The sequence below is a fragment of the Equus asinus genome, chromosome 21, assembly GCF_041296235.1.
Source record: "Equus asinus isolate D_3611 breed Donkey chromosome 21, EquAss-T2T_v2, whole genome shotgun sequence".
Taxonomy (NCBI): domain Eukaryota; kingdom Metazoa; phylum Chordata; class Mammalia; order Perissodactyla; family Equidae; genus Equus; species Equus asinus.
Genome location: NC_091810.1, coordinates 14,827,047 through 14,848,021, shown reverse-complemented (window position 1 = coordinate 14,848,021; position 20,975 = coordinate 14,827,047). Strand labels below are relative to the sequence as shown.

The following is a 20,975-nucleotide window of genomic DNA, read 5'->3' as shown; positions in this document are numbered from 1 at the left end:
AAGCCATCGAAGCCAGGGCAGGGCAGCACAGGGTGCGGACGGCCAAGGAGACCGCGAAACATGATGCCCAGAAACTGTCCCCATTGTCCCAGAGCTTCGACTGCTGTGACAGTGACCAAGGGTAACCAGGCCGAGCACAGGGACATCGCCCTGCCCACTATCCACTGGGGTTACCTGCCCGCCGAAGTTAAGGAGACGGGGGCTCGTGCTCCCCTGGAAGAAGCTGGGCTCCTTCTAACCAAAGTCAGCTCCCTGTCTGACGGCCACACTCTCGAGCAGGAGAGGCAGAGAGGGGTGGGTGACTTTGTGCCTCAGTTTCCTCTTCGCTAAAACACGAATCCCAGCTCCTGCCCCGGGATACTGCTGGGGAAACCATTCCAGACCATCCTAGTCAGCCTGTCAGGCGGATGACCCGGCTCCGGCTCTCGGGGTGCCACGGGGCCAGGACACTGTTCACGGCTTTCCTTTTTCCCAGGGAAGCTTCAACAGGAGGACCCTGAGTGAATCCAAGATTCCCATCTCCACTGGCATTCCTGCGAGGCCCTTCTGTGGTTCACTGCTGTGCTCCCAGCACCCAGAAGAGCTCACAGTTCACGGCAGGACCTCCATAAGTACTTGCTGAGTGAATGAATGAAAGGACTCAACTGGGGTGAACGAGGTTCGCATGTCACTCGGGACCAATCCACGAACTCTTTCCACTAACAAACCTTAAGAAGAGGCAGCTTCCTTTGTCTCTTCACTGTGACATCAATGGCTCCACCCTGGCACCTAAGGCAATGTGCTCAGGATACCATCAAAGAGGCCTTTTCAATTCATCGCGTCTGGTCCAAAGACTAGAGGTCATTTGCCCCGTTTTACAGATGGGGAAACCAAAGCTTGGAGGATGCAATTGCCCACAGACACACAGCCAGCAGGCAGCAGGGCTGCCACCTCGCACCCAGGCCTGTCTGACTCTAGGGACAGGTGCCACCTCACACCTAGGCCTGTCTGACTCCAAGAGCCAGTGCTCTCTCGACTCCACCACCCTAATTAACAGAGAAACTGAAGCCTAAACTTTAAAACAGCATCCGGGGCCAACTGGAGCCTCGGGACGAGGGGGCATCCCCACGGGCAGCCTGTGAGCCCAGCACATCCCGGCTGAGGCCCTGCCAAGCACGCGGATCTGGCGGCTGCAGCAGCTTTAGAACAAGAAGCCCGTCCCTGTGCAGCCTCCATTGAGGGCCCGGGGCATGCTGGGCGGCGGCCAAGGCTTCCCTGTGAGTGGCAGTGGTGGGGCCACTGGTCCGCCGCCACAGTTTATAGCCTCCCCACTGCCAGGCCCGCCCTCCTCGTGCCCCAGAGCAGCCTCCCCCGAGGCTCTGCAGACGACCGACTGTAGACCCTGTCTGTCCTCTCACACTGGACGCCACACTCACATGCAAAGGCTGTCTTGCCCACCAGACACTAGACTTCCAAGGACAAGGATCTCACAGGCAGGCACACAGTAGGTGCTCAGCTAATGCTAAGGAGGGACCCAGTCATAAGACAGCCTTTTCTTTTATCCTTAAGGGCAAGTTGGCTGAGAAGCTGGAAGCCCAGGGCCCAGCGTCCCCTGCCGAGCCCACAGCCAGCTCACGGATGCTCTTTCTGCCTTCTCCCCACCCCGTGCCTGCTGCGGGCAGGGGCTGTCACGCTGGCTTGCTCTGGTCAGCTGACCAGTCACGGGGGCCACAAAAGGAAACCGAGTCATACACGTGCCTGTCCCTTGCCGGTGGCAGTCCCCTCGTGGGAGCTCATAGTGCCTCCAGGCCTGTTTGCTTTGACCCAGCAACTCCACTCCTGAGACCCTCTCCTACAATTACATTTGCACGTGTGGCCAAAGATCGGCTCCCCCCCAGGCTGTTCATCACCGCCACGCCTGCAGGAGCACAAGATTGGAAATCCCCCAAAAGGCCGTGAACAGGGGTTCAGCAGGCACAGAGAAGAAACACGGCGGGATGCTATGGAGCCCACGAGACAGTGGGAAAGCTCCCGTGAAGGGACAAGGAGGTATTTCCTGGACGTGACGTAAATGAACTGAGCGAGGTGAAGGACAGCACGCAGCAGGCAGGCAGGCTCCCTACTGTGCGCAGAGGAGGGCGGGGCAAGTCTGTGCTTGAACATGAATGCGCACACACCACTTCTGGCAGGACACACAGATGCGGGCAGCAGTTGCCGCCTGTGGGGGACCCGGCAGTTGGGATGCAAGAGAAGGGGACTCGTTTGGCATTGAATATATTTTTTTCCTACTTGAATGTTTTTAATGTGCACATATCACCTTTATAAAAATTATTTTAAATCCTTAAAAATGTTTATAATGGGCCACGCAGACATTCTAGGAATGGAATGAATGTCTCACCAATCAAGGGTTGTCATAACAGAGCCTGATGTGGGCTCTGGGCCAAAGTGACCGACGTCCTTTCCAAAGATATCTCAGGGGTGGCCGTGGAGGCTGGAGAGCACGGGGGCCGTCTGAATCCCTTTTTGAAGGGACCCAGTTTGAAGGACCCTCCACAAGCGCCCCCCAATCAGACTCCCACGGCCTCAGCCACAAAGCAGCAGACCTCCCCACAGGGCCTCCCCACCATGGTGCATGTGTGTGTTCAGGAAACTGTAGAGTGCTGTGCCCCAGAGAGACTACCATGGTGCACCGCTGCTCATCAGTGCCTCCTAATCGCCCCGGGAGACTGCACAAGTTCCCTGAAATCTGGCCACATCTCCCCAACACTGTAAGCCCCTGTCTGGGCCCTCGCTTCTCAGGGCTATTACAGCAGCCTCCGCATTCGTGTTCCCGCCTCCACTCTCACCCCCATTCTGTTCTCATCAAGAGAGAATCTGTCAATACCCAAGTCTGGTTGCATCCTTCCTCTGTTCCACATCTCCCTATGGCTCCCACCTACCTGGCCAAAAAGGCCGTCCTGACCTGCCCCATTCCTTTTTGCCTCCCTGAATAGGGTGAGCAACGCTCACCATTCAGACCCACACCCCACAGGGTGAGGTGGAGCCGGGCCCATAGGTGTAAATGGGACGTGTCCAGGCCAAGCTGCATGGATGGGGCCCTCTCTTGAACCTCATGCCCCATAAGGCCCCTTCATTTCCTCGTTTAGCCACAGTGGCTTCTCGTATGTTCCCTGAATAGGCAGAGCATGCTGCTGCCTCGGAATCTTCGAACCCACTGTTCCCTTGGCCGCTCATCACAGGACATGCCCCCTCTGCCCTTTCAGATCTCTGTTCAAATGCCACTTCAGCAGGGCAGCCCTCCCTGGCCGCCCTATGGAAAGAGCAGCCCTGGTCCTTCCCCTCCCCCTGCCCCGGCTTTACTTTTCATCACTTATCATCACGTTCATATTACCATTTTATTTGTGTTTTCTGCTTAATGTCTGTCTGTCCTACTAGAATGTCATCTCCGTGGAGGCAGGGCCTGTGTCTGTCCTGATCACTGCTGGATCCAGAACAGGGCCCGGCACACAGTAGGTGTTCAACAGACATCAGTTGAGTAAATTAATTAGACTCATTTGGTGGATGGGGAAACTGAAGCTCAGAGGGGTTCGGGAATTCACCTGAAATTACCCAGATAAAGATCAACCATGGGCCTGGTTCCTTTGTTCCGATGCCACCCTGGGGACCAGCTCCCCGTGTGCCGGGTCCTCTACTGCCCTTCACGAGGGCCCCAGCACCCCAGGCCTCCCTGCATCTTGCACAGAGAGGGAGGGGACCCAGAGGTGAGCTGCATTCCTGTCCAAGAATAGTAATGATTCATCCCAGGGTGGGATCTAAAAAAGAATCGCCTGGACGTCTGTTTGGAGTCGGCCGCCGCACTGCCGTCCAGCCGGCACTCAGAGATGTAAATACGTCCTCCGAGTGGGCCAAATCGTTTCCTTTTGACTGCCGGCCAGCCATTTATTGGCGATGGCTCCTCCCTGGAGACTGGCGGAGGCAACAATTATAAAGAGCCCATCCGCCCTGCGCCGAGGGCTGCACGGGGCTTTCTCCACCGCCCCCCTCTTCCCGCAGCTGCAGGGCGAGATTGGCTGAGCAGCACTTGTTTGCAAATATGACTCATTTCTTTGATTCTAATAAAGTCTAATGATACGTGCTGAGCTCCCGGGGGCTCTGGGGGACCAGGGAGGAAGGAACAGCCCCAGCCTAATGGAGGGCGTTTGGCCAGATCTGGCCCCACCTGTCTTTCATGGCCAGAGGTGAAGCACGACCCTGGGGACAAAGGTGACCCCAGAGCAGGGACGAACGGGATGAGGTTGACCGGGGCAGAAGCTCTGCTTCTCCATCCCAGAGTGACTCAGAGTTAAATTATAAAGGCAGCGTGAATGACTGTCCCCAGGGTGCAGGTGTCTTTCACAGGGATCTGGAGAAGGGCGTCTCACCAGCTCCTGCTGAGAACAGAGCTTTAGCCTTGCAGATGGGGTGGGCGTGGGGGGTCCAGGGCAAGAGAAGAGAGGAGAATGGGGTTGCACAGACACGGCCAAATGTGACCTGTGACCGTGGACTTGCCTGGACTTACAGCTGGTGGGGACACAGGCACTGGAGGTGGTGTCCTGTGTCAGAGGTCCAGGCTGCAAACTCTGCTACATCTAGCTGCCTATGTGACCTTGGGCAAGTCACTTAACCTCTCTAGTCCTCAGTGTCCTACTGAAAGCCACACCCAGAGGCCCTGTGCCCAGCACATCACTTATTTTAGCTCTTTAACACTCGAGCAAGCTGGCTGTGAGGCGCTGAGACCAGGCTCTCTCTGAGGTCTGAGAAGTAAGGTGACTGCCCCGAGGTCATCAGCTGGACTTGCGGGAGCCAGAGTCAGCCTCCCTGCCCTGAGGGACAAGAGCATCACCCACTGCTCTCCGCTACCTCCCCTTGTAAAACTGGGGCGGGACAGGGCCTGGCGGGGACCATCTAAAGGCCCTTCCCCACCCGGGGCCAGGAAGATGTCCTGGCTCCCCTGGAGCACTGGTTCCCAGGAGCGCTGCCGCGTCTTCAGGGAAGGGGGGCGAAGGGAAACAGTAGCTGGGGCTGGGCTCTGGCTCCAGGGGAGTGGAGACCAGCCTTTGAGAGGATCCTCACTGCTCTGCAGCCCAACAGGGTACCAGCCCGTGACACCCCCATAACATCCCAGCAAGGCTCCCCCAGGGAAACCCCGGAGCAAGTCCCTGTGGGGCTGGCGGCAATTTTCAGGGGAAATCAGATAAGCTAAGTTTGACCCCAAAGGAAACCCAAACTCACTGATGGCCGAGCCCTCAGAGGCCCTCTGTATAGTTGGCACCTAACACATGTCCCAGCCTTCCCCACCAGTGTGTTCCTTGAACAATGTCCAGAAGACACACACTCAATCACATCTCTCTCCTTCTCGTACGCCTGCTATGGCTCCCCGTCCCAGAGAACAAAGCGCAGATTTTCAGCCTAACATTCGAGGCCTCAATCCTTCTCCTGGCCTCATGCATCCTGTGCTCTAGCCAAACCAACAACTTGCTGTTCCCAAATGCTCATGTACTTTCAGAATGCCATGCCCCTGTGTGGGCCATTCCTTCTGCCCAGAATGTCTTTTCTCTCTCCTTTTCAGCCTAGTGAGCACCTACTCATCCCTTAAAGCCCAGCTCATCTGGTCCCTCCACGTGCAGATGGGAAATAAGGCCAGAGAGGCATACTGACTTGCTGCTCCAGGCTACACAGCCAAGTGGATGCAGACATGGAATTAATAAGAATCGGCAGTCAGTGAGCACTTACTTCTCTGCTGGGAGAGATGGTAGGAAGGGAGGAGCCAGGAGAGGGCTCTGAGCTGAGAACTGACACGCTGGGATTCATAGCTGATGGCAGAGATGCAAGCCCGGGCCGGGAGAGCAGTGGAAGGCAGTGCTGGGGTCTGGGAGAGCGACGCTGGGGGCCTCCAGCGGGGAGGGTTCAGGGCAAGTGGGAGGGTGGCCCGACTCGGGACATACTTGAAAGGGAGAGCCAGGAGGATGTGTGAACCGCGTGTGGGATTCGGGGTAGAAAGGAGTTGGGATGATTCTGAGAGATTTTCCCTACTTAACGGGCCTCTGCAAAGACGAAATGAAAGGACAGGGGCGGGTCCCCGGCATGAAGCTCATGGGAGTCCGTGATTCCACATTAGTTCTGTCTCCTTCCCTCTCTTTCATGCCCAAGAGAAGGGAAGGCTCTGGAAGGCAGGAGGCTGCAGGGCTGCACTGAGCTAAGGCCCCAGCCCAGCTCGTTGGCCTGAACCTCTCTGCTCACACAGCTCCTCTCTGCTTTCCAGGCTCCCCCTCTGTGATCCCTGTTCCTCCTTAGTGCTCTAGAAAGAAGGCAAGTTCTTTGTGGGTGTTTGGATGGACTCACAAAGCTCTGCTAGAAGCTGGGGGAGGCGGTGTGAAGGCTGGAGCAGGAGGTGAGCATCAGGCCAGCGGCTCATACTCCATGGACTGAGCAAGTCCACCTGCATCGTGTGGGGCCTGGGCAGGTGCCTGCAGGGCAGGACACTTCTGAAGACAAACACTGTTAATGTCTTCTGGGCCAGGAAAGGGAGCTGGGGCACTCAGAATGGGGGTTCCGGAAGGGGGGCACCCAGGACCCCCCAGGAGAGCCCAGTCTGGGGGACGGGCAGGGGAGAGGGCACGGGTGAGGACTGACAGCCTGAGGACCTCATCACTCCTGTGAACTCCTCCTCAAGAGCCCTCGGGCCTCCGAGAGCAGGGAGCGGAGCAGAGGACAGCCCCTGTGCAACAGGGGGGCCACACGGGCATTTGAGAAGGGGCCGTTCTCAGTCTCTTTGGAGGTTGTGTCACTTGAGTTCCAAATGCCCGAGGGGAGCAGTTGTACCCACTATGAGGACATCAAATAAATAGGTTCTCAGGGCTGGCCATTCACGATCTCATTCAGTTTAGGCGGCTCTACAACCCTGAGGACAGTGCCCTGAAGTCCAGGTGAGGACAGTGAGGCCCAGAGAGGGAAAGGCACCTGCCTGAGCTAGAAGTGGCAGAGCGAGGGTTCGAATCCAGGCAGCCAGGCCATGCCCAAGGCAACAAGGCCCCGGCCGGCACCCACGTGGCCGGCTGAGTGCCAGTGTCCCGGGTGGGGTGGGCCCCGGGCGGCGAGGCTGTGCCAGGAACAGCAGAGGACGAGCAGGGCTGTGGCCTCGGGCTCCATTCAAGCAAAGAATGAAGCACTTGCATTTCTTTCTCTGTAAACTCAGCTCTCCAGAGGGGGAAGCTGAGGAGGATGAACGTGCTTGTAATGCCTCTTTGTCTACAAGTGGAAAACACGTCCACAAGCCCCAGGGACCCGTGAGCACACCCGGAAGGCCCGCATGTCATGATGGAGACATGCACCACGCGAGTGAGGGCCGACTGAGCCTTGCTCGCCCACAGTGTCCCAGCCCTGGCCCTAAAGCCTGGCCAGTCAGCGGGCAGCCCCCTCTTCTGCGGGCCTGCTCCTGCGCCAGGTTCGGAGAGGTGGGGGACACCTGGAAACAGCAAAGTCACACACAAAAGAGAGGGGGCATCATCTCGTGATGACGAGGGACCACCCCCTTCCTTAACTCTGTCCCCGCCCCTGGCTCTCGGCCCCCACGCAAGGCCTTCCCTCAGTTCTTTCCAGGCTGAGGGGCCGCACCCAAGTGCGGAGCCCCACATCTGACAGCTCACGGAGCGAAGGGAAGTGAGGCACTAATACATTTTTGGTCGGCCCCCAAGCACTGTGTTCGAAGGACTTCCCTGTACGCCAGCTAAGAATTCCCCGCCTTCAGGTCTCCATATCCTGCCTTTCTGATGTCTGTCCTCTGTGTATACTCCTGTAGTTATTGACTGTACTGTGGTACACTGTGAAAATGCCCCTAATTCTCCACTCTTCTCATAAAGACACAGAGCGTATTTCCCCAGCTCTTGCACCTAGGTTGGTCTCGTGGCTTTCTCTGGCCAATGGGACGTTAACAAAAATGACGCAAGCAGAGGCTTGAAAAGTGCTCCTGAATTGGGGCATTCCCACTGGTTGTTTCTGGAATGCTGAGCCACGATGAACAAGCCCAGGCTAGCCTGCTGGACTAATTGGGACCAGTTTCCCCTGGCACCCCAGCCACCAGCCAGCCAACCGCCAGAAGAGCTGCCCTGATGCCCTACATCTGAGCTACCCGTGAGGGAGCCCAGCACAGACCAGAAGAACTGCCCAGCCAAGCTCAGCCCAAACTGCCACCAGCAGAACCATGAGCCAAATAAATGGTCGCTGGTTAAAGTCTGGGGTGGTTGTTACACAGCAAAAGCTAACTGATACGTATTTTCACTGTGTCTACTCACCCTTTCACTTGAGTAACTACCTCGGCTTCATGTGTGCGTTCTTCTCTGGGCAATAACAGCTTTGATGTGCTCACTATCTTTTTCCTAATATACATCATTTTCAGACACCATAAGTACATATACCTGCCTTTGGGAAACAGTGCCTACAGAGATCCCATGGGTGTAGGGACGATTCATTCCCCTCGTTTGACAGTTAAAGAAACTGAGGCTCAGAAAGGGGCAGTGACTGGCTGAAGGTCCAACAGTCAGTAAAATGGTAGATGTGGGATTTGACTCCAGGCCTGTCGGAGACCAAAGGCATGGATTTATCTCCAAATCTGTACCCTCCTTCCACCGAACCCAAGATAGTTGCTCCCACTCCCCTGGGGAGGAGATGAGGAAGTTGGCTGTCCTCTTTGCACCCACCCCACGCCCTCCCCTCCTTCCTTCAGTGAGGCCGGCCTTACTCCCAGAACTCGGTGACAGGGGAGGTGAAGTTGCTGGTGTTGAGGCTGTCCCACAGGCTCTTGTTCTTGCGCAAAGTGTCCTCCAGGCACTGGGGCGTGTTCCAGCTGTGGTTGCAGTGCGCCCAGGGCAGCTCCGACTGGAAGGACTGGAACAGGTAGTATGTGGCCCAGGCCAGGATGACAATGTAGTATATATTCAGGAGGGACACGATCACGATGGAGGCATAGCCGATGCCTGCAGGGATGAGCAAGCAAGGGGAGCATCAGGAGGGAGGCCAGCCCTACCATGGCCACAAACTCATCTGCAAGGCCCTGGCGTCTCTAGGCCTGGGACCAGAAGGGACCCTTCAATAGTGAGCAGCAAATATTTGCAGGATGAATGGATGATTGGATGGATGGTGATGTGAAAGAATGGATGGTTAGATAAATGGGAGAGTTGGATGAATTGAAGGATGTATGGAGGAGGGCTAGATCAATGAATGGATGGTTAGATAAATGAATAGCTGACGGATGGATGAAGAGATGGATGGTTGGTTGGATGGTTGGTTAGATGGTCCGATAGCTGAAGGCTTGGGTGCTGGATTGATAGATGGATATTTGATGTGTTAGATGGATGTAGGGATGGTGGTTGGTTGGGAGATTAGGTAGATGGATGGATGGATGAATGAGTAGATGAGTATGAATGGATGGATGGATGGTCTAACTATTAACTAGTTTAACGGAAAAAAGGATTAATGGATGGATAGATTTATATAGATAACTGAATGAATAGACACACATATCCTCCCATGCCTGCCAATTTTAATCACAACAGTATTATCTTATGAGTGTATACTCGGTACTAGGCATGGGACACAATGTTATAATAGTAATAAAGCTACCGTTAATTCGGGGCTTACTATGTGCACAAAGCACTTTTATATGGCTATGCCATTTTCTCTTCATAGAAACCCTACAGAGTAAGCATGTTATTTCCATTTTATGGATGAGGAAATTGAGGCACAAAGAGATTAAGTCACTTTCCCCAAATCACAAGAGTTGGCAGGAGGAGGGAGTGAGACTCGAACCCAGACAGACAGGCTCCTGAACCCGAGTGCTCATCTCCTGCACTGCGCTGCGAAGCAGCTGCCAGCTTACCGACCCTCCAACAACCCAGAGAGGCGGGACAGCTGGCACGTGTGGAGCAGTTACTGTGAGCAGCGGCGTCACGTGTATAACATACTGGCTGCTACCTAGAGTCAGGCACAGTGCCAAGTGACTCACATCCGGCTCCAATGTACCTGGCAAATAGTAGGTACTCCACAAAACTGGCTGAATTGATGAACACCAGGCCCGGGTGACCTCTGTCCCAGACTCACCAGAGAACAAGGGGCAGATCTTTTCCCAGCAGGTGATGCCCCCTTCAGAGGTGTACTGGCCTATGATTACCTCCAGGAAAAACACAGGCAGGCCGCCCCCAAACAGGAAAATAAAATACGGGATGAGAAATGCACCTGTAGAGAGAGCAGAGTGGGGTGAGGGTCAGGCTGTGGCTGTCGTGGGGCGAGGCCGCAGGAGCTCACGCCCAACCCTCCCAGCTGGGGGAATCCCAAAGAGCGAGTGAGGGATGCAGAGGGTAAAGGCCAAACTCTTGGACCTGGTTGAAAATTCTCCAGGCCCTGCCTATCTGTCTGGCTGGCATCACCTCCCAGGGTGCCCTCTCACCTTCCAATCTACCAGGTGCTTTACGCCTGCAAGCCTTTATTTAAGCTGTGCCGACTGCCTGCCTGCCTTCCCCATGTCTGTCCATCTGAGTAAGGACTGGTTAGCCCTTAAGACTCATCTCAAATGTACCTCTCCTTGACACCTGCACCTGCCCTTCCCCACGCCCACCCAGGCCAGGAGGTGGAGAACTAGCTGGGAGGGTGCAGTGATGAGAAGCGAGAGGTGGGCACCTCCAGCTGGGGTGGGAGCCAGGGGAGGAGCGAGGGGCAAAGAGTCAAGGCAGGGGTCCTACCTGGTGTCCACTAATGGCTTCAGCGGGTCCATAAACCCTGTGAAACTGTGGGCAACTTGGGTCTATGTGTGAGTGCTTTGTTCTGGGGCGTGTCTAGGGCACTCATCAGAGTCCCAGAGGCGCCTGACACCTACAAAAGGTTAAGAAACCAGGCTCTAAGGCGGGACGTCCCGAGCGGTGGTTCTCCTAACTCGGGCGGCACGCGGCAGGCCCGTCTCTGCTGACACGTAAGCCCCTGATGAGGGGTGGTCACGAGAGGAAGCAGCTCCCCCGGCCAGTTCTCGTCAACTCGCCAGGGTGTGCTGCCCGTCGAGAACATCTCCAACAGGAGAGGATTCCCACCCAGAGCTTCAGCAGGTAAAACAAACACCAGAAACCCAAACCAACCAACCAACCAGACAAACAGGGACCTTACATTGAAAAACTACCTCCAATGGGGGAAGGGGGTCACAAGGGACAACTTCCGGTTATAAGATAAATGAGTCCTGGGGATGTGCTGTACAGCACGGTGACCACAGTTAACAACACTGGGTCGTATATTTGAAAGCTGCTAAGAGAGATCTTAAAAGTTCTCATTAGAAGAAAAAAAATTTGTAACTAAGGGAGGTGACAGATGTTAAGTAGACTTATAGTGGTGATCATTTAGCAATATGTACAAATACTACATCCTTATGTCGTACACCTGAAACAACTACAGTCTTATATGCCAATTATACCTCAGCAAAACTGGGAAAAAAATATCTTCACTGTACTTTTCTTTCCTGGATACCTTTCCATTATGGTAAATGATACTGGTAAAGTAAAAACAAATGGAAGGGAACACATAAAGTAAGAAACTGTCAGAGGCACAGAAATATGGGCAATTTACAAAGGAGCATGTGAAGGGCTGACGTTTGGGAGACGCAGGCCTGGCCTCGTCACCCCTATTCAGAGATGGCAAACTGGAGGATCAGAGAGGGTAAGGGATCTGCTCAAGGTAACACACTAAGGCCCTGACAGGACACCACTTGATCCCCAGTCATGCTCACCCCCTGCCTCTGAGGCGGGGGCGGGGCATGGCAGGCTGAGGCAGGGGAGGTCTAGGTAGGGGCCACCCACGCTCTGGCCCCACTTTCTCCTCCATTGCCACTCTCTGCCCAGCGTGGGCTCACCTCCACCGTTTTTGTAGCAGAGGTATGGGAAACGCCAGACGTTGCCCAAGCCGACGAAGCCGCCAGCCACAGAGAGCACAAAGTCGATCTTGCTGGACCACTTCTCCCTCTGTGGGGGCTTCCCCTCGGCCTCGTCCTCAGGCCGCGTGCCCGGGCTCTTCCCTGGCGACGGCTTCAGGATGTCCTTGTGGAAGTCTTTCAGACACTGCAGCTTCTCCTTGGTGGCCATCTCCTTGCTTTCTACGGGGGACAAAGCAGAGCCCACCGTGAGGTCATAGGGAGCCCACGTGTCTTCAGCACAGCCTCCTCCTCCTCACCCTGGGGCCGGCTCTGACCCGCCCAGGCCTGCGGCAGGGGCCCTGCCATCGCCCTGTCCATCCACTGCTCTGACAACATCCTGAGGGAGTAGGGCTCCCTCTAGGCGACCGTGGACCTCGTGATTCAGGAACGGACGGGTCCCATTCCCCAGGCACCTGCTGACAGCGGCACCGGGGGCCCATGTTTGTTGTCCCCAAATGTCATACCTCGTCCTGCACCTGCAGGCAGATGAGCACGAAGCCGCCCTGGCCTGGCATCCTCTCTCACAAAACACGACACTCCCCAGGCCGTTCCAAGGCACCTTGCAGATAACAGCCTGCCTGCAGTTTCTGGAAATTAACATGCTATTTCCAGATTTCGGATTTGCACAGAAAATGACTGCTCCCATTTCACTCATTCAGCCCAGTGCCCGGCCCACAGGAGGGGCTCGTTTCTAACTGTTTAAAGAACAGATCAATGTAAATAAATGAAAAATGGGGTTTCAGGCTGGAATGGAAACAATATTTGAAAATGGGGTTTCCATCAAAGTATGAAAAATGGATGTTTATGAAGTATATTTGCAATTTATTAAACAGTCACACCTCTGCAGCACAGAAAACATGATTCTCACCGGTGAGCATTATGCAAGAGTGCCATCAATCTCCATTTGTCCACCCCACTCCAGCCGCTCTCTGCCTTGCTGTGAGTCCACATCCTCCAGGCCCCCTTGCCCTCTGACTCCTGTTGGGTTCAGCAGTGGGAGGTCCCAGAGGAGGTCAAATCTCTAAGCCCTCAGAGCTGCTCATGTCTCCCCCGGCCCAGCCCTGCTTGGGCCCCGCCATAGAGGAATTCTGCCAGGAGCCAGGGCAGAGCCCTCTTTCTGTGCTTCCCCAGGACCCTGAGTCCTCTCTCTCCCTGGGAGCTTGGCCGTGAGGGCAGGAGCACCATGAGTCCGGCCCAGAGGGAGGGCGCGTTCGAGGACTTACCCCCTTGTGGGGGGAGGGCCACAGAAGACAGATGAGCTGGGGGAACCGAAACTAGTGGGCTCACCACCCCTCCTGAGCCTCAGTTTCCTCATCTACAGAATAAAAAAGATGATGGCAAAGGTGACCGACTCATAGCCAAGCAGCCTGGGACATAACTTGTTTCTCGTCACCATCCAAATTGGTGGCCAACATTGAAATAGCAGGTTTCAAGAAAAATCGAGGTTCCTAGGTCTCTAGAAGGTTTCTAGAGAAATTGGGAGGCCGGGCCATGTTGGGTTCACACACCTTATGGTAACTAATAGCTGGACCAGATGCAGCCCTGTCACCTGGGCACACTTTGGCCAGCCTGCCACCAGGTTCCAGCGGACGTCTGAGTCTGTCCTGTCAAAGTGCTTGGCACTACTGAAAACGTCTTGTTTGTATCCTGGCTTCCTTGGTAAGGGTCTCCTCCTCAACTAGAATAGAGGCTCCATGGGGACAAGGACCTGTCTTGTCCACTGCTATGTGCCCGGAGCCTGGCACACAGTAGGTCATCAGAAAAGAACTGCTGGGTAGCTGGTTCCCAGGGTGGAATCTGCAGGCAGCTGGTGCTAAGTACAAACCAACTGCGTGATGTGGGCGACTCGCTCGGCCTCTGAGCCTTGGTGGTGCAGGAGGCAGGGAAGGCCTGAGGACCTGGGTGTGGAGAGGGGACACACTGGCCTGGCCCCAGCAGCCAGGCCCACAGGGGCTGTGCTCTGAGGAGCAGAGGCACAACAGACCCCAGATCCCCCGCACCCCCCTCCTCTCCCTGGCTCGGGTGGGGGACCCCGATTGTTTCGCTATCTGTCGGCGAGCAGATCAAGAAAAAGCTTCCTGGAGCCGCCGGGTGGGCGGCTCATGGAGCCCTTCCTCTGTCTCCTGGAGCGCAGACTGGCGGCGGCATCCACACGGCCTTTCTTTGCCCTGCTCCCTCGGGACGACGTGGGGGTTCAGCCGGGCGTATGGCTACTGTAAAAATAGCCCGCGCAGCCAGCATTGTTCCAGCATTAATGTGTGCAGCCCCCGATGGTTATCTGAGTGGCCCATTGTGGGCCGGCTGGATGGGAGCATAATTGGAGGATGTGGGACTCAGCTCCCTCCTCGCGAAGATGTTTTTCAGGGAATGACCCCTGCGCCTCCTCGGCAGGAAGGGTTAGCTCTGCCCTTCTGGGCTCTCCCTGGATCGCAGGGCTGGAAGGCACTTCACAAGGTCAGCCAGGCGGAGAGGGAGGTAGCCAGCTTCAGCTTACATAGGCAGTTGGGACTGGCCAAAGCTCTTCTCCACCAGGAGCCAGGGTCTGCTTCCCTGTGACTGCCATGCGAGCCCTGGCTCTGCCTTCTGGGCCCCCAGACCCACGGGCCACACTAGCGCTTTACAAACACTGGCAGGGAGTAAAAAGTTCCCTGAGACCCTCTGCTCCAGACTCTGGTTTCCTACCAGATAAGGCCTCCAGCCCCTCTCCACACTCAGCACCCCATCTCCTAATGCTGAGCCAGGATGGGGGTGGGTGTTGAATGTGGCAGAGTCAGGGCCTGTCGTGTGCCTGGTATTGTGGGGATCTCCCCACTCCTCATTCCCAAGGTGTATCTGGAGATGTGTTCCCCCCTCACTGTCACTGTCCCACCTGTGGCTGCTGCAGTCACAGGCCCACTTGCCCTTTGAGGACACATAGCTAGAGGCCTTGCCTCTGGCTCCCTTGAGCCAGGCCATCAGCCATGGCCTCACGCAAGACTCACTCAAGCCCGGGTGAGGCCAGACCCAGGTGCAGATGCCCCAACTCCCTCTCAGGGGGATCATTCCAAGCTCCTCTGGGGTACCTGACCAGCCCTGCACCTGTAGACATCCACTGCAGAAAGACCTACTGATTCTGCCTCCTCCACGTTCCTGGTATCCACCCACATCTCTGTTGCCATGGCAACCGTGGTACTCTAGGCCCCACCAGCCCTGCATTGTGGCACCCTCCTCCCGGGCCACCCTGCTGCGGCTCAGCCCACCCCATGCCTCCAATCTATTCTCAGCACAGCCGCTGAAGGAAACCTGGCAAGGCTTCTCAGGTCACAGAGACCTCCCCCAGCCCTCCATCACTCCCGGGAGAAGAAACAAGCTCCCTCAACGACCTACCGGGCCCAGCGCGGGCCCCTTCTCCTTGGGACACAGAACTACTTTAGTCCATCCCACTCCTCATGCTCAGGTTCCCTGAACAGCTGCTCCAGGCATTCTGGTGGCAGCCTGGCCCCTGAAGGCCTCTGAGAGTGAGCCCTGGCCTAGGAGCTGAGAGATAGCCATTTTCTGGCTGGGTGACCTCAGGCAAGTTACTCAACTTGTCTGGTCCTCAGTGTCATTATCTGTAAAACAGGGATAACTGTGCCCATCTCATAGCGATGTTGTAAGGACTGAATGAGGGGGGTGCCTGGAAAGTCCCTAGAACAGAATTTGGCACGTGACAAGCACTCCTTAAGTGGAAGCTGCTAGTATTATTGATGTTAATACTGCTATAATCATTATCGGGTCCTCCCTGACCTTGGGGTATTGAAGGCTTTATTTAGCCCTACTCAGGGTGAAATCAGCAAGGCCCAGAGAGACCAAGGGACACTCCCGAGGTCATGAAGCTGGTAGTGACAGTGGCCATGATGTGCCTGAACCCTCTGCTCTGCCTCAGCTGTCCCTCGGCCATTCCAGCCTGGTCTTGACGACACCTTCCCTGGAGTACCTTGTCCACCTCTGCAGACTTCCACGAGGCCCAGGAATTCTCGCCCATCACCCGCAACAGCTGGCCCCACGGTGCAGGAAGCGCTTAGACGCGAGATCCCTCCACAGGCTTCCAGCAACCAGCTGCCATGCTGGCGGCCGCCGAGAGCTGCCTTCCTCGGCGCCGGGCCCAGGGTTATTTTGTAGCGACCGTGACACACAATTCCCCATTTTAAGAGCTTCCTCTTTGATTATTACAGCTACAAGCGATTAGAATCAGCTCTAAGACAGTCTCCAGGAGGAAGGCTCCCTCTTTGCCCAGCTGAAACTCTCCTCATCTGTTGCAGGGGCCGAGGCCAGAAGCAGCTGTGCCTGAAGACTGGCCCGCCGCTCACCGGGTCAACTCCGGCACGTATGCAGGCAGACTCAGCCTGGCACCACAGACACCCAGGTTTATAAGATGCTCCTTTGCGTCCCTCGGTGGAAAAGGACGAGTTGTGAGCACTTATTCTGTGCTGAGCTGTCTTTACGCAGGTTTCTATGTGCTCCTCCAACACCCTTACTGTGGAGGGACTTTGGGTACTGGTGACAGAGGAGGGAAGCTGAGGCTCCAGCAGGGAAGTGGACGGTGGCCTGAGGCTACACACGTGGACAGGAGGTGGTTCTGAGTGGTCCGCCTGATGCCTAAGGCACGGAGCAAAACTCAGAAAGAAGGGGCCTCTGTACTGTTTGCAGATGGGGACGCTGAGGCCAGAGGGGAAAGGACTTCAGGGGTGCAGAGCGAGCGGCAGCCCCGAGGGGTTGGGGACCTGGCGCTGTGTCTGCCACCGGTGCCCTCCCACCACTCTGGCCCCAGGGGCCCAGTGGCCAGCCAGCAGGGCCTTGCACTGAGATGCAGATGCAGTTGCTGCTGCTGCTGCTGCCGCTGCCTCTACCAGCCCTGCCAGCTCAGCCCAAGGCTTTGGGGAAACCAAGCCCTTTCCTGTTCGTCCAGGACAAGCGGCCCCGAAGCCCAGTGTTCTCTGCCGTGGCCTCCCCCGCAGAACCCCATCCTCCTCAAGACCACAGGCAGCTTTCCACACGGCTCTCTCTGGGGGGGTGACTTAAATCTCTCCTGGTCACTGACGTAATCCCTCAGGAGTCCCCAATGTTTTTAAAATAAGAGGGTAGGGACTTCTCCTCTTTGGAATACACCCCCACCCCAAAAGCACCCAGCACACAGCAGCTTCTAAGCTCCATCTCCGGGCTCATGGGACAGTGGCCCCTTCTCAGCAGACCTCTGAGGGCTAGGCAAGCGGCTCCCGGAACCCCAGAACTGGGGCAAGAGGAGACCTGGATTACAGACCCATTTAACAGGTGGGGAGGCCCGAGGCCTCAACAGCCCTGCCTGTCAGGCCTGCTGTGGAATCAGCAGGACCCCTTGCCGGCCCTTTCCAGAGCAGATGTCTATCCTCCTCTCCTTTCCTCGTCTCCCCATTCACTCCAGAGCCAGTGTTCTGGGCTGACTAAGGCCATGACTAAGCTCTGTGACCTAGAGTGAGTAACAACCTCTCTGTGCCTCAGTTTCCTCATTAGTTAAAAAAATGAGGCTAAGAATAATCCTGACTTCATTGGGATTAAATAGGATGACGCCTGTCAGAAGGGCAGCCAGGCCTTGGTATACACTAAGTGATCAATAAATGTTAGCTATTCTTGGAGAGAAGAGCTGACACATGTGGGATTGTATTACACTCTGTGGCAGGATTGTATCCTGAGTGTTTTAAAAAAAGGAAAAGCAAGCAAGCTGCATTTATTGGGCACTGACTGTATGCACACTGATTTATCACTGTGCTAAGTGCTTTGCAAGCGTTTTCCTAGTTAACCTGGTCCTCCAAGGGCAAGATTACCATCCTGGTTTTGCTGACGAGGCTCGGAGAGGTGAGGTCACTTGCCCAAGGTCGTATAGCAAGCAAAGGCCACTGGAGCTTTGAGTGGCTCCCAGGTCGGTTTCCGCCTCTAAGTCCCATGTTCTTAACCACTCATCTGTTTTGGGTCACTGGCGTTAGCAACGTCACAAAGAGAAATCAGGTCTGGTGCCTTTAAGCCAGCTGCACGCCTCTAGGCTGGGCTGACAAATTAGGGAAGTAGATGAGGGCAAAAAGGGAAGTGAGGGGCCACATGACAGAGACGGGGCAGAGCCTGGGGACCTGGGGGGGGCAGTCAGTGCCCACGGCCACCGGGCTGGGCTGGGCATCGACTCGGGCAGGACGGATGGCAGTACAGACTGGAGGCTTCCTCTAGCACACAGGGAGGGCCTCCCTGCCTTCTCTGATAGATCTGAAGGGGCTCCTTCTAGCACGGCCCCCACAGATGCCAGGCAAGGGACAGGCTCAGCGAGCAGGAGTGCTGGGATCAATTAGCAATGTCTGCCACCGGCCCTAGGAAGCGTTTCGCAATTAGGCACCAAAAAAAAAGCGAGTTGTGTTAGGAACCCTATTTCACCCTCTACCGAAGGTAGCTGTTTTTGAAAAGAAAGGAGAAATTAATCAGAGAAAGGTTTGGTTTGTTTGTTTCATAAAAAGGTACACCTTAAAAAGATGTAATCACTTGATTGAGTCACGTGGTCTGTATGCTTCTGTCTCGGCTATCGGTTCCTAACTCAGGCTAACTCAAGGATGACAAGTTCAAAGGCCGCCAGGGGCCTGGCGGGCAAAGGACAGAGTACAGTGGGGAGGCCACAGGGAGGAGCAGGGACTGTGGCAAATGGGAGCCTGAGTTCCAGCCCCAGGCAGCTCTCCTCAGCTCCAGCTACTGATGGGCCCACTGGGGCTCGATGCTCCCATTTCTCGAGAGATGTTGAAATCTGAGACATATGCAGATACACGTTTGCCAATTTCTAACACGGTGTGAGCCACTGCCCTCTTTGGTCATACCATTGCCTACATCCCCCAAGGCAGCCACAGCCAAGGGCAGGACAGGCTTGCCTGGAGATGCTGACCAGCCTGGCCTCACAGGCCCAACGGCTCGCCCCAGTGAGGTCATCCAGGAAGACCGGCATTGTTTTGCCCAGAACAAAGATGAAACAATGAGCAACAACATTCCTGTCCTAGTGAAAGTGAATTCTGTTTGGGGGATTGTTTTCAGCATGACATCTCTGGGGACAGGGCTTGTTATCTGCCTGGGCTTCAGTGTCTGTGGGCAAGGTCCTCCCCTCCCCTGCTCTGACGGCAACATGCCACCCCATGAAAGCTCAGGTCTACCCTCCGAGACCCCCCACCCCCGCTGACAGCACCTTGTGTGGCTCATGCTCAGCCTTCAACCTACAGAAGTGTTGGCTTCTCCCCAAGCCTCACGCAGCCTCCTCCTTCGCAGGTCAGGAGGCGGAGGCTCAGAGCAGGGGAAGGTCTGGGCCAGGTCACACAGCCAGGAGTGGTGGGTCAGGATTCACACCTAGATCCTGACTCCATGCCGCTGGTGCCACCCTGGCACCCTGGCCACCAAGGTGACCTCTGGGCAGGGACCTACCAGAGCAGTGCGAATTTCTTGGTCTGTGGTTTGGAAAGGAAAAAGTGGCTGAAGGTGAACAGGTTTTGCAAAGAACTGGCCTCGGGAACAGTCCTGGGAGGGGAGGATGTGGGCCCAATGGACAGCCACCCTGTCCTCCCCCTCACAAAGTCGTCTGCAGGTAAAAGGTCTAGAGACTGAGTCCAAATATTTCCTCATCTCCCTGGAGGGGCAGGCCCTGACCCAAAGCCCGGAGAACCACAGGCAGACAGCAGAGACGGAACAAAAAGGAGGATGTGCAGATCCCGGGGGTGGGGGTGGAGGAGGCCGAGCAGGCTCCTGTGCGGCAGGGCTGGGCCTGGGGACAGGCGGGGCTGCAGGGGCAGGATGTCCAGGGGCTGCCCTGGAGGTGACCGTGAGCTGGGCACATGCCGTGCCCAAAACAGAGGTGCCCAGGCACCGGCGGAGCAGGCCACTGAGCCGGGAAGGGCCGCGGCGGGGGGTCAGGACGCTGGGTCTAGTTCTGGGTCTGTCGGGTCACACAGGCCAAGTACTTCCCCTTTGCATCTCGATGTCCAGGGGTAGAACCAGCAAGGGCGGCTTTGGCAAGCAGTGACTGGTGGGCAACACTGACCGAGAGCACGCCCGAGGGGCAGGCGCTGCTCCAGGAAGAGGGCACGGAGGTGAGCCCCGAGGAGCTGACCCTCCGGAAGGGGAGGTGGACACCAAACACACACACGAATACATGTTTACGACCCGGGCTAGCATGCAGAAGACGACCCAGCAGGACGAGGCAGAGGGGACGAGGGCACGGGGAGTCCACAAGGCCTCTCTGAGGGGGTGACATTCAGCATGGCAGACGCTCACTGAGGACTGGCTCCGGGGAGGCCCTGTGCAAGCCCATCCAGATACCAACGCATTTATTCCCCTCAGCAGCCTGGATGAAGGAATGAGGCCCAGAGAGGTGAAGCCATATGCCCAAAGTCACACAGCTGGGATACTTTCCAACCCAGCGGATAGGCTCCAGGATCTGTGCTGTCAATCACATTGAAGCTGAGATCTGCACGGCAAACACCTAGGGAATGATGTCAGAGCAGGGAACAGTGTGTACGAACAGGGCCACCCTGGACATGGTAAAGGAAGACAGAGAAGGCCGGTGTGGGACAGAGCAAGGGGGCACAAGGCTGGGGTGACCTGCAGCGGAGGCAGATCCTGCAGGCCAGCCTTAGGACCTGGATTTATCCCAAGGGTGGCAGGAGCCCCTGGAGAGTTTTGTGCAGCCCCAACGAGGACTCAACCTGTTTGGCTAAAAGCCCCGGCTTGTCCCTGCCCAGCTGCCCCGCCCCCACTCTGCGAGGGGATCTGAGGGCCCACGCTGGGCTCTGCCCTGTAAGCAGCTGTTAGTGGGGACTTTCTAGCAGGGGCCCGCAGAGCTCAAGTCCTTACCCCCGACACCCTGGAGCCTCCCAGCCTCCCCGTGACCCGAGTTGCTGTAGGACAGGCTGAAGGCGGCTGCTGTTTTTTGCAAAGAGGAACCAGCCAAGGATGGGCCATAACACCCTTGGCCAAGGGCCACACCACCAGTGACACAGAGAAG

The 20,975-nt window shown here is 56.2% G+C and overlaps 1 protein-coding gene across 4 annotated transcripts in view; it reads right to left on the bottom strand.

Moving 5' to 3' along the window:
* Positions 1-20,975, bottom strand: part of SLC6A6 (solute carrier family 6 member 6) — a 79,681-nt gene that overhangs the window by 27,784 nt on the left and 30,922 nt on the right. For all 4 annotated transcript variants that reach the window (XM_044755458.2, XM_070493411.1, XM_070493412.1 and 1 more), the window contains exons 2-4: positions 11,903-12,142; positions 10,114-10,248; positions 8,756-8,990 (exon numbers count right to left, since the gene is read on the bottom strand). In XM_044755458.2, the coding sequence (XP_044611393.1) occupies positions 8,756-8,990; positions 10,114-10,248; positions 11,903-12,131 (599 nt within the window). In that variant the 5' untranslated portion in view covers positions 12,132-12,142. The remainder of the gene's footprint in view (positions 1-8,755; positions 8,991-10,113; positions 10,249-11,902; positions 12,143-20,975) is intronic.